Source organism: Nelumbo nucifera, chromosome 1 (assembly GCF_055504915.1).
Source record: "Nelumbo nucifera cultivar China Antique chromosome 1, China Antique-T2T, whole genome shotgun sequence".
NCBI classification, from domain to species: domain Eukaryota; kingdom Viridiplantae; phylum Streptophyta; class Magnoliopsida; order Proteales; family Nelumbonaceae; genus Nelumbo; species Nelumbo nucifera.
Window position 1 is genome coordinate 199,761,885 of NC_142649.1, and position 13,087 is coordinate 199,774,971.

The following is a 13,087-nucleotide window of genomic DNA, read 5'->3' on the forward strand; positions in this document are numbered from 1 at the left end:
TTGATTATCTCAGTCACATTTTCCTACATAATAGAAGTGTTACATTGATTGCCATGGAATGACATGCACCCACATCCTTAGTTTCATTATCCTTTAGTAACAACAACTCTTTATCTAACGGAAGCAACCTTTCAACAATCTATAGTATGGTGGAATTATTAAAGGGGAGTGAACTTAAAAAATAATAATAATATGCGTTTGTTTTTCCAAGTTTATTATTAATTTTTAATAAAAAATGAAGTATGCAATAACTATTTCGTTTGTCATATTAGCTAATGAACCCACTTGTTTGGCCTTCCATTGTGATCTTACATTCCCTTATTTAAATAATCGAGGAAGAGTTGTTGGATTTGATGGACTTACCAGGGAGGTGTGTTCAAATAACCAAGCCTACACAATATTACAACTATGTCAATAAGCACTGTTCCATATTCTTTGTTACATTAAAAAAAAATCTATACATATTCAATTTTTACCTACCAATAAAGCAATGCTATGGCCAAATAAAGTCCTTGTAAATGTACTTTCCGTAACATGTTTTCCTTAACGAGAGCCAGAGGTAACTGTACCCAGTTCACTAACCATGTATGAATGGATGCACGTACTCCAAGCATAGTCACCTATATGCTCCAAATCATCTACATACTCGACCCAAATTGGATTTATTTGGGCACACTCTGTAGGAACAAATTGATCAAAAAATATACAATAATACTAACTTAACTACGTTAAGCGAAGCTTCATTTGAGTTTTCCTTCAAAAGCTTGCAAAATTTATGCTCTACCATGAGTAAATCTACATGTAATACTTTGTTATTAGATTTTTTAGACGTCATCGCATGTGAATGGTATTAACTTACCACCCAATCGAAAGCAATGGTGTTTGCAACCCCAAGCATGGAGCAGGCAATCAATAACTCTAATCTCCATTATGATATGGGGAAATCCAATAAAATGCCCAAATGGAGTTGCAACAAGTACATCTTTGTGTTCAAGTTGTAGATTAAGGCTCACTATTAATTGTCATAAGTGTTTGGCCGAACATCTTAATCCAATTGATTTCCGGTACATCATTATTCACTAACAGCCTACAAGAAAAGATAAACTAATTATGAGATTTGTATACAACAATTTCCATTTCAATTTTGTGCATAATTGTACAAAACAAATTGGTAATACAATAATAATACAAATGAAGATGCGAATAATTTTTAATAATAAAACTAATAATTCAGGAAGAAAACCATATACAATTATTTTGTTTATAAAAGAGGATTAAGGCAAGGAGATCCTCACTACCCTTTCTTGTTCACCTTGGTGGTTGAGGTCCTAAGTCGACAAATCCTTAAGGCTATTAATCAAAAAGGTCTGTTTAGAGGTTGGAGAATTGGTAGGGATGAGGTTGTGGTGACTCATTTTCGGTGTGCAAATGACACAATTATCTTTTGTGAAGATTGTGAAGAACCCACCCTAAGAAACTTGAAAGCTTTAGTAGATGAATTCCAACGAGTTTAAAAGTTGAAGGTCAATTAAGGTATGAATTGTGTGATAGCAATTAATTAGGAAGAGCATGTTGGCTACTCCTCGGTAGATATACTGGGTTGTAAGGTAAACTTTTGGTCCCTATAATATCTTGATTTGCCTTGGGGGGAAATTCCGAAGTTTGAGAACTTTTGGAAACCTTATAAACAAAAACTAACCATATGGAAGAGAAGTTACATTTCAATGGGGGGTAAAATCACTTTGATTAAGTCCACCCTAACAAACTTGCCAACCTACTTCCTTTCCACCTTTAGGATCCCAACAAAAGTAGTCAGGCAGCTAAAGAAGATAATGAGGGACTTTTGGGGCATTTCTATAATATGTTGTAACTAACTAGGTCATGAAAATATGACTTGCATTGTATTTTCAAAGTAACTTTTAATTAAGGGAAATTGTCTAAACTCACCATGACTTTTCATGGATTCTATTAAACTCACCATAACTTTTCAAAATGTTGAGGGAGTTTCATGTCAATAGCCCCTTACATAGCACCAAAAGTGTTGTATTTTGATTAGACCAACAAACTAAAAATAGCCCCTTACATAGCAATGCCAGTTGTATGGCCATTAAAGGGTAGGAAAGGGTAGGAGGATAACCAGTAATCTCTAGCATCAGGATGTTGGTTAGTACCCCAATTCTCAAATATTGTACTAATAATTTATATATCTTATCCATTTACAAAAGTTGATATATTCTGGTGGTTATTTTTCTATTTATCATTCAAGTAGCTCAGGTTTAAGTCTTCCAAATCATTTTTTGTTGAAATACATACACATTGGTTCAATATAGACATATATAAATAAAAATTGTGTGTAGGCTTAATGGTTACACAATACTTTGTAAAAATACATACATATCTTTTCTTTCTTTTTCCTTATAAGTAAGAAATGAAATTTTATTAGAGTAAGGAAGTGTGCAATATTTATAAATTTCATAAATATGAAATCTTGTTGTATTACTCCAATGGAGATCTTTATGAATTAGGTTAAAGCTCAAGTCCATCGTGGAAGAAACATATCTGAAGTGAAGTATCAAAGCAAGATGAAACAACTTACTTAATAACAGCCTAGGATCCAAACTCAACCACAGATTCCTCTTCCACTATCAAGATGAAGATACTAGAAGGACTTGCTTTGTCTGTTTCTCTCTCTGTTGCCTTGATTCTTAGAGGAAACACTAATAACAGTGAACTTAAAAGGTAGTTCAAAATGGCGTAAAACAATGGGCATCAATTAAAGCATTCTCAATAAGCAAACCTAAGAGGTTTTGAAGTTCAAATTGAAAAAATGTGAAAAAAGATATGATTAGTCCTGCAAAATCACAAAAGAAAAAAAAAACATATAAAAAAAACTTGGGAAAATGATGCTTAAACTCACTCAATAAATTTTAATCCCTCAAAAAACAATATGCTAAATGAATCAAACAATGACAAAGCTCATCATGTAATCAACATGCATATTCATATAAAACACATAACTCCACAACACAAGGGGGTCAATATAAATCAATCTTGAACGTTACCCAACCAACAATTTCGTATTTTTTAGAGCTTCCAAAGATAACAAAGAAACGTAAACAACAGTATCCCTTCCCTTTTACCCCCATCGATTAAAAATAAAGTTTTCAACCAAAAAAATACAAAGAAAAAAAACAAGTAGAAGAACAGAGACACTAGCATATAATCGCAGATTCTCCAACAAAAAAGAAATGGAACCCAATTCAAACTCAAACTAGTACGGATTGAAAAACACAAAGAACCCAACATCACAAAATCAGTATATTGAATTCTCAAAGTAGAAGTTGAATCATATCAAACAAAAAGAAGTTCTACATCCAATGATTCAACAAGGACAAAACCAACCAGATAAAAAAATTGAAACTGGGTACTTGTAGTTCTCAAACTCAGCTCGATTAATAAACGAGCCTATATATCAGGCTCGAATTCAGCTCAAAGCTCAGTTTAAATCGAGTGGAGCCCAGCTTTCTACGAGTCAAGCTCGAATAGCTCGTGAAAGGCTCGACTCATGGCCACCCCTAGAAAGAGGAAAAAGTGGGGGCCCCTTGAGGAGCACACATAGCGAAGCAATAGCAAAACAAAGAAATATTCAGACGGTTTTCCCAGGCATTCTGAAACTCATCTCAACTTCGCAAACTAATAAAACAAGTGCACGATAAAGAGTGAAAATGGTGAAGGTTGTTGTCAGTGAAGAAAGTTTAACGAGGATGAGGATACCTACAGAACGAACTACGTGTCTTTTTGTTGCCTCTTATTCTGGGAGAAAACATTGAAAGCAATTTACAATAGAGGGCTCTCTCTCTCTCTCTCTCTCACTCTCTCTCTTTGTTGGCTCTTGTTCTTATGGCAAACCCAAAGGTGATGACAATGGCATATGACACAGGGGATCGATTGAAGCATTCTACTCTTTATTGCCTCTTATTCTAGGATAAACAATGAAAATTGTGAAGGGGGTTATCCAAGGTTCAAAATATTGTCACGTATCGGCCAATACACCCCTATAGGGGGTGTTTTGGGTCAGTGAGTGGTTCAGGGGGTAGACTAGCCTTAGACCAGCTTCCCCTCCAATGTTTTGACCTCACATTTGATGCTAAAGAACGGGTTTTGGGGCACAAATTATCATTTTGTTTCCTATTAGCTAGTTTGTTCTAATTTAATGCTTGATAAAATTAAACTAATCCATTGTGGTTTGCCAATATAGCTTATTGATACAAGATTCATTTTCACCATTTTTAGAATGATTCCTTCATGTTGTTCAATGAATCGAAGAAATTCTTTTTGTCCATGGAAATTATGAGCCACATAAAATGATTCAATGGGAAACTAGTTAGCCTTGAATAAAGTTCTTAACTAAGATGTGAGCATCCACAACACTTGTAAGGAGAAGTTGTTGCGATATTCTCTGGACTAATTGGCTTTGAAGACTAAATTCCGACTAAAGCTCAATCTCTTCTACAAGGTCAAAAACTAGTTGAGCAGTTGGGAGTAAGAGATTTAATTTGGAAATTGAAGGGAATTCACTATTAGTTATAAATTTGGAAAAACAAATTGACTTAGCACCATGGAATCTTAGGTTCATCTTCTGAAAAAATGGCCCACTAACAATAGAATTTAGTTATAACTTCGATTAGGTCAAAAGGGAAGCAAATATTATAGTGGATGCTCTAGCAAAACAGTGAGCGAATAGACCCACTTTATTTTGGGCATTTCTATAATATGTTATAACTAGGTCATGACAAGTAGGGGTGTTAACGATATTCGAAAGTCCGACTTCGAATTCAATATTCGACATAATCGAATCGAATTCGGATAATTCGAATATCTAGCCAATCAAATTTGGATATCCTATTCATACCGAATAGCTAATCGGATTTGAATTCGGATATGACCTAATTCGATTCAATAAATATCCGAATTCAACCGGTTATTTAATTCTTATATATAATATATAAAATTTTTAAATGTTTTATATAATTTATATATATAATAATTAAATTATATAAATAATTTATATACTTTATATAAATAAAATATTTATTAATTATCTAAAATAATTAATTAATCTAATTTGAATCGAATCTAATATTCGAATATTAATTTTCAATATCCATCGGATAATGAATCGGATTCGTATATCGCATTTTTTAATCGGATTTAAATTTGGATTTCCCTAATCTAATTCGAATTCGATCCATTTACACCCCTAATGACAAGATGACTTGCATTGCATTTTTAAAGTAACATTTAATTAAGGGAAATTGTCTAAAACTCACCATGACTTTTCACGAATTCTCTAAACTCACCATAACTTTTCAAAACATCTAGGGAACCTCATGTCAGTGAGTTTTTGTTTTTCAAAACTCACCATCCGTTAAAGCACTGTTAGAATTCATTGACATAAGTTTTCCACGTCAACATAAATGCAATTTTCATGACCAAACTACTCCTGAATGAGTTAGCCTTATAAATAATTTTTTACTGAAATGCCCTTAAGCGCCCAAACTACTTCATATATAAGATTTCCCCTCATAAGGAGTTTTCTTGCTTTCAACATCCAGCAAAACCATATTTCTCCTTCAATTTTTTTAGTTTTGCTTAATTAGGACACTTGTTTTTCTCATTATTTCTTCATCTCCTTCAGTTTTACTCCTTTAAGACCACCATGTCAATTAACTAGCTATATGAATACGATCTAAACAAGGCACATACCTAGACCATGAAAGATGTAATAATATACTTGGTGAAAGAGAAAATACTAAATGCCCTTGAAAAACAACACTAGAAGCATGTAACGAGCACCACAGACAAGTAAAAAATGCCAAAGAAAAATAGAGTTCAAAAGTAAGAGAGGTTTATATCTAGGAAATTGTGTTTAGATAGGCATGTAAGTGAAAAACAACATAAGCAATGAAGCTCGCCACCATATACAAGCCTATACTAACAACCCCTAGAGGAAGGGCCATCAAAATAGTTGTTTGTAGCTTTTAAGCAATTGATTTACACAAAATTTCCAAGTAACCCTTGATGGTAGCTTTGGGAATTTGTAAAGTGTTAAAAACTAATTGGTTTTTTTCAATGGTTTTATTATGGATGCACACAAAAACATAATGAAATTAATGCATTCATGGAACCTATAGCAAGCAACAAGTACAAAGGCTAAATGCCAAAAAATAAAGGGTGCAAATGATTATAAATAGAGCAAAGTCAACATATTAGTAAAACATACAAGCATACATCGAAGCACAATAATCTCAACTCAAGGGTACAGACTACAAAAGGGTAATTGGATGGGGACATATGACTAAGTTCGAATGGATGCTTTCAAGCATAGTACCAACTTGCTAATGGGGTTCTTTCAAGATCTGAATGATTGAAGCTTTCTTCCAAGAGGTTACAGAAAAAAACCTTGGTTCTTAGAGGCAGTGGATGAATGTGGGAATTCAAATGAGCTAAGCAACGTCAATGATGGCGGAAAAACCTGACTTTGAATGGTGGAACAAGAGATCAATTGAGGCATTCTAAATTAGCAAACCCAATCAGTTCTGAAGCTCGAATGGAACAAAAAAAAAAATGAAAAATAAGAAATAGATAAACAAAACTTTCAAAAGGATAAACATATTGTATATACCTGTAGGACAAACTAAGTCTCTCTCTGTTGCCTATTATTCTGGGAAAAAAACATTGAAACAAGCTAACATTGAGAACGGTGAAGGTTGTGGTTAATGGAGAGAGTTCGATGAAGATGAAGATACCTATAGGACGAATTACATATCTCTCCATTGCCTCTTATTCTTGGAAGAAACACTGAAACTGGCAAACATTGAAGATGGTGAATGCAGTTTACAACAAAGGACTTTCTCTCTCTCTATTGTTTCTTTTTCTAGGAAGACACACTGAAAATGGCGAACCAAGAGGCCGTTGACAATGGCATATAATAGAGGGGATCAATTGATGCATTCTCAAACTCTCTATTGTCTCTTATTCTGGGATAAATACTGAAAACTATAAAGGTGGTTGCCAACGTAGAACACTCTGGTAGTTAGCTTCGAACTGGAGGGAGTTAGGCATATAACGTTCGAACTGGAGGGAGACATAACCACCGTGGTATTTGGGGATAATTTCGTCTGAAAAATTATAAAGATGACATGGAATGTCTACCGAGTGGGGGAGGGGGGCTCATAGGGATTTTGAAATATGAGGAGGCTTGCAGTAGCTCCCCATTTAACTTATTACTATTTGAGGGATTAAAATTTGTTAAGTGAGTTTAAGTGTCATTTTCCCTTTTTGTCTCATTTGCATTCATTGATAATGCAAATTTTACATCTCAAAAGCTGATGCAAAATTTGCACCACCTTCCATAGTTCCACCTACATCAATTCTCTCTTGTAAAGTGAGGACTACTAGGATTAGAAGCAATGTCTGATTGTCCAAAGGACTACAAACAGTATCTAATTGTCCAAATTGGAATTTGAATTCGATCAGGTGATTTGAATTTGATTTGGTGTTTGTTGGTATAGTTGGTTTTGTCGTTATGTTTTTACTATATTGTCATTTGTTCATGTAATTTCCATTTTGAATTCGATCAGGTGATTTGAATTTGATTTGGTGTTTGTTGGTATAGTTGGTTTTGTCGTTATGTTTTTACTATATTGTCATTTGTTCATGTAATTTCCATTTCATTTGTTCATGAAATATAATATTTAAGTCGATTTTAATTTATTTTATTAATAATATATAATATCTTTATCAGTTTTGTTTTGTTTATGTATACCATTCAATGTCATCTTGTAATTTGAATATTATTCAAATCCAATAAATATTCCCTAAATATGATCTAGTTTGAATTTGAATATTAAGGAATCAAATTTGGATATACTTATATCTACATGAAGTATCCATATAATCTTATCTCCTACATACTCCAAACAAATTGCCTCCTCCTCCTACCTCCATTCTCTTCAACTTAAAATAGGGAGTATTTCATTTTACTTCCTGTTTCGACTTAGCCTATTTGCACTTCTATGGTATAAAAATTTATACCAGTGCATAAGGGTGTCAATGGACTGGTTTTGGATTGGACTCCGTCTAGTCCAAAATCAATTTGGATGGATTGGACAGACCAACAAGACATATTGGATTGGACCAATCCGGTCTAAAATATTTATTAGATTGGATTGGACCTGGTCCGTCCATAACAAATTTATATTAGATTAGGTTGGATTAAGTCAATATCCGGTCCATTGATGTAAGATAAGAATATATGTGTCAATGGATCGGGTTTGGGTTGAAATCAATCTAAATCAAAATTAATTTGAACAAATTGGATAGTCCAGACGTTGAATTGGATCGATCCAAATTGGTCCAAAACATTCATTGAATTGGATTAGTCCTGGTCCATTTTTAATGGACTCACATTGAATTGGATTAGAATGGACCAAATCCGGTCCAATTGACACCCTTACCAGTGCAAATGAAATTCACACCAACCCATATCAAACCGGATGGTTGGATCGTTAGACTCGTAAACCATAAGACATTTCAATTTTTTTAAGCTAGTATAGGTGGTCCGACCAATAGAAATGCACATAATAGAATCTTTGCTTGATGACAAGCAGATTGCGGAATTTTAAGCTGAAATTTCATAGGATAGTATTTCTAAGTGTCCTAGATGAATTGACAATATTTGATTGGTTTAAATGTGTCCGGATCAAGGGAATTTGCGATACAAGCAATCTGACGTATGAAAAAGCCTAAAATATAATCTTCGTTCGATGGATGAATAGATCAAGGAATTTTGAGTTGACATTTTGTAGGACTGGAATTTTGAATGTCTTGGACAAATTGATAAGATTTGATTGATTCAAATGTGTTCGAATCGAGGGAATTTAAGGTACAAGTTGTCCGATCGATGAAAATGTTTAAAATGGAATCTCCGTTCGATGGATGAGTAGATCAAGGAATTTTGAGTTGAAATTTTGTAGGATTGGATTTTTTAATGTGTTGGATGAATTGATAAGATTTTATCTATTCAAATGTGTTCGGATCAAGGGAATTTGATGTACGGGTGGTCCAACCAATAAAAAGGCTCAAAATGGAATCTTTGTATGATAAAGAGGTAAAGCGGATATTTCAAGGGCTAAAATTTGATGGGTGGTCAATGAGAGTTTTAGGAAGGCATTGGTAAGGTTTGGGGGTCTTGGAAGATGTATTGTGATACAGATTTGTGGCTCCGATAGTAACGAGTAACGAGAGGGCTTAAATCATAATCTTTTTTGTAATAGTGGAAAAATGAAAGTTTTAGGTCTAAAATTCGGTGATGGGTTGATCGGAGAGTTAATGGAGATTTTGATGGGTTTGGAGGTTTTGGATTATATGTTACGACAGAGATCTTGAATTTGGATGGTGGTTGCCAATAAGATTTGTCTATTATGAATCTTTTTAAATGAATGATGAAATGGTCACTTTGAGATTTGAAATTTGACTGGTGGTCGATCGGGAGGTTGATGAAGGTTTTGATCATGTCCAGGGTATTTGGATTGTGGGTTTTAGTCGTAGTGTTTGATTCGTCAAAATGGAATCTTCAATGGGTGGATGGCAAAACCAGGGAATTTAAGGTTGAGATTTGGATCATGGGTTTTACTCATTGTGTCCAATTTGTCAAAATGGAGTCTTTGATAGGTGGATGGTGAAATCAATGAATTTATAGCTGAAATTTGTTGTGATTTGATGTTTATAGATTTTGTTTCATATGATGGGGTCTGATCGTGTGTGATAGGTGTGGTAATGGGGCGCAATCATGGTCGTTAGGAGGGAATCTTATAGTTTAACGGTGGATTTGAGGGTGTTTGAATCAAAATTTGGTCTTTTAGGGTTTTGACATGTTTTGGAGAGAATGGTGGGGTCTGATTGGGCATTTTGAATGTGAAGAGTGGGTCCTCAAAGGGGGGACTGAGCAAAAATTGAGTGTTAACATATATATACATTTTTTTTTAGAAATTACATGATACATTTAGTTTCCTAAACATATAGGGTATATAAGTAATTATCCCTTTCAAGATCTTATGCAATTTGAATCCCATTTGAGTCTGAATGGGTAAGATTTAATTTGGTTTAGAATTTAAATGAATCGTGCTTTGCAGCCCTTGCATAATGGTTAGGGGTGTTCATTATACGACCCAACTCACAAAAATGATCTAAACTGAATCAAATTTGTAGTTTGGTTTCGTTTATACACTACAAAACAGTTTTATTCAATTTGGTATCTTCCTAAATTATGGTTTATGGTTTTGGTCTGGTTTATATATCCAATAAACCAAACCAAAACCATAAATTGTAAATTGAAATAATATATATTATAAATATATGCATGTATAAATATATAATATTGCATATATAATAAAGGGTAAATTTCTTAAACTACCCCTACTGTTTAGCTAATTGACAAACTGTACCCTTACTGTTTAACTATTGTCTTAAACTATCCCTACTGTTTATGACAATTGATTAGCTCTACCCCTGCCATTAGCATTTGTTAATGTTCCATCAAAATCTTTACACACGTGACACCACATGACTAATAATATTTTTAAAATCCAATATACCCCTTCGCCCCTCATTTGTAAGTTGAGTAAGAATCACTGCCCATGAGCTCCTCATTACACCAGTCCTCTGATCTAGCGTTTCCATCTGGAGGTGTCTTCGGTGATGGTAGAGCCGATGGCTTCAGATTTGCGTCAAAACAGATAATGCAGATGATTGAGATAGAAGATGAATGGGATAAAGAGGGAAAAGAGATGGAGAATGAAAGAGATGGAATGAAAGCATCTTCCTTGCCGTTGCAAAACTCTAATCCTAGGAAATGGGTTGTGTGATCAGAGCGTAGCGATAAGAAGGATGGGTATTGGATCAACGTAAAGGTGTTGGGTCATAGTGCATTGTAAGTGTTTAAGTCCCATACCCACCACCAGAAGGGACTGACCATATTCGAAAGCCTTGACCTTGGTGAGCACAATGGATACCTCAAGGGTGTCCTCACCAAGATCGTTGATGACCCAAGTCGTGGTGCACCACTCACTCAGGTAGCCTTCCATCATTCGTTCGTTGTCCCTTTGACGAGAATATAGATCCCTCAGGGAGCAAACTATCCTAGCTACTACTGGAGATTCCATTTTTCTGACTTGTTGGAGAAACATGTCTTAAGGAGTTCATTGGGCTTTTTATAGTCCTCCGGTTGCTTCCCACAAAAGCTAAATAGAGTGAAAGGTTACTATTCATCGTCTTCGATGAAGAACAGACTGATGATGAGAGTACCGAATAGGAGTGGCGTAGAGGAACATCAGTAACCTCCGCAGAGGATTAAAGGTTACTATTCCCCCCTTTAATCCTACGTAGATCTCCCTTCGTTATCCTCTCCGACAAGAGAAAGAGGATGACGTTAGTAACCTAGTGTGTTCGTAGTGTTTCCCCCATATAATCCTAAGGGCACACCACAAAAGAGAATTGGATTTCTCTTTTGAAAATTCCTTTTGGATTTCTCAGAGTTGATTATACCAGTAGCCACTAGAGTCCTTGTCCCCTAACAATCATCATTGCTGGAAACCAGCGGATACCACTCGGACCCTAACAATTAGTCACACTGTCAATCATAATAGATGTGAATGGAAACGGTAAAAGGGTTTCTGGTATGACGGGTAGGGACGACGAATGCCAACAGTACGTAAAGAGCGAACAAGATTAGCCATTCGACAAGTGGTGGGGATTCTGATTAGTCGAGAACATATGACGGTTCAATAGGTGATGGGGATTTCGGTTACAATGATGATGATATAGAAAGGAGGTGCTGACGTTTTTGGAAAGATGGACGAGATTTAATGAAAGGGCAAAACTGACTTTTCATCCTTTATGTTAGAATTTAACGACAATAACAATTGTTAAAAATAATAATAAGGGTGGTGAAGACAATAGTTGAAAGTAAGTATAATTAGTCAATTAATTAAACCATAACAGTAATTTAAGAAATTTACCCTATAATAAATTCTTATTTTATGTTATTGATATGAAAATACATGCACATAAAAAAAAAGACTAAGTGGGTAAGTGTGTTATTTGTTTTTTTTTTTAATTTAATTGAATTAATCCCAATAGGATTATAAAATGGCCCAAACTATATTAAAAACCACACCATACCGCAACAAAACAGTTTGGTCTGATTTAATTTTCATACGGCTTGGTCTGAGAATTTATCACATCCCTTACTGGTTTGATCTGAGTCGAATCGGACCGTGAACACCCTAGCCGGTGGCAGTTTATGTAAGCTGTAGATCAGCCTTTTTTTCTTGTCATTCAATGGTTGTCGGTTTACTCGCTTCTACAGCACGTTTCAAACGGAAGAAGTCTCTATTTCCCTCTTCACAACCCCTTCAATCTCACATTCGCTCTCCAGTCTCCACTTCCAGTACAGTAGTATACACTTTGCGAATGCACAGAGGTCGTATAAACTGATTTCGGTGTGTATACAAAAGTACAGCAATACAGTGAGATGAGCTACTTGCAGAGGCTCAAAGCAGCGGCCCAGTTCATCCTCTCGAGAGACCTAGACGTCGAGAAGTCGTCGCCATTAGATGGTGCTGAGTTTGGGGTTACGGCATCACTGAAACCTCATCAGGTGGAAGGAGTCTTGTGGCTTATACGTAGATATATTCTTGGCGTCAATGTCATTCTCGGTAGGGTTTTCTTGTTGCTCCCCCTGTTGCCATTCACATTTCATTCAATTTCCCATCTATGCATATGGCCATTTCGTATAACGGTAGTTCTACATTTGATTGTATATATATATTTTTTCCTTTCAGGTGACGAGGTACGGTTCATTCGTTCTGTGAGGGGGAGGGTACCTGAGTATTTCGAAGTTTGGATTAGTTTTTTAAATCTCGTTTATTTCCCTCCACCGTATTGTTTAAATAATTTTTGGTTACTTTGTCATCATCTCCAATTGCCTTTTCGTTGTTGTTGTAAATTGTAATTATCATTATCA

The 13,087-nt window shown here is 35.1% G+C and overlaps 1 protein-coding gene across 16 annotated transcripts in view; it reads left to right on the forward strand.

Moving 5' to 3' along the window:
* The first annotated feature begins 12,261 nt into the window (after positions 1-12,261).
* ASG3 (SNF2 domain-containing protein / helicase domain-containing protein) overlaps positions 12,262-13,087 on the forward strand; it is a 69,696-nt gene continuing 68,870 nt past the window's right edge. For 5 of the 16 annotated variants that reach the window (XR_016080903.1, XR_016080901.1, XR_016080908.1 and 2 more), the window contains exons 1-2: positions 12,264-12,779; positions 12,906-12,961. Coding sequence is in view for 5 of the 16 variants with exons in the window: in XM_088895830.1 (XP_088751956.1) it covers positions 12,596-12,779; positions 12,906-12,961 (240 nt within the window). In the remaining 11 variants the exon portion in view is untranslated. Of the gene's footprint in view, positions 12,780-12,905; positions 12,962-13,087 lie in introns of all 16 variants that reach the window. The other 11 variants (XR_016080904.1, XR_016080905.1, XR_016080910.1 and 8 more) reach the window with 4 other exon arrangements.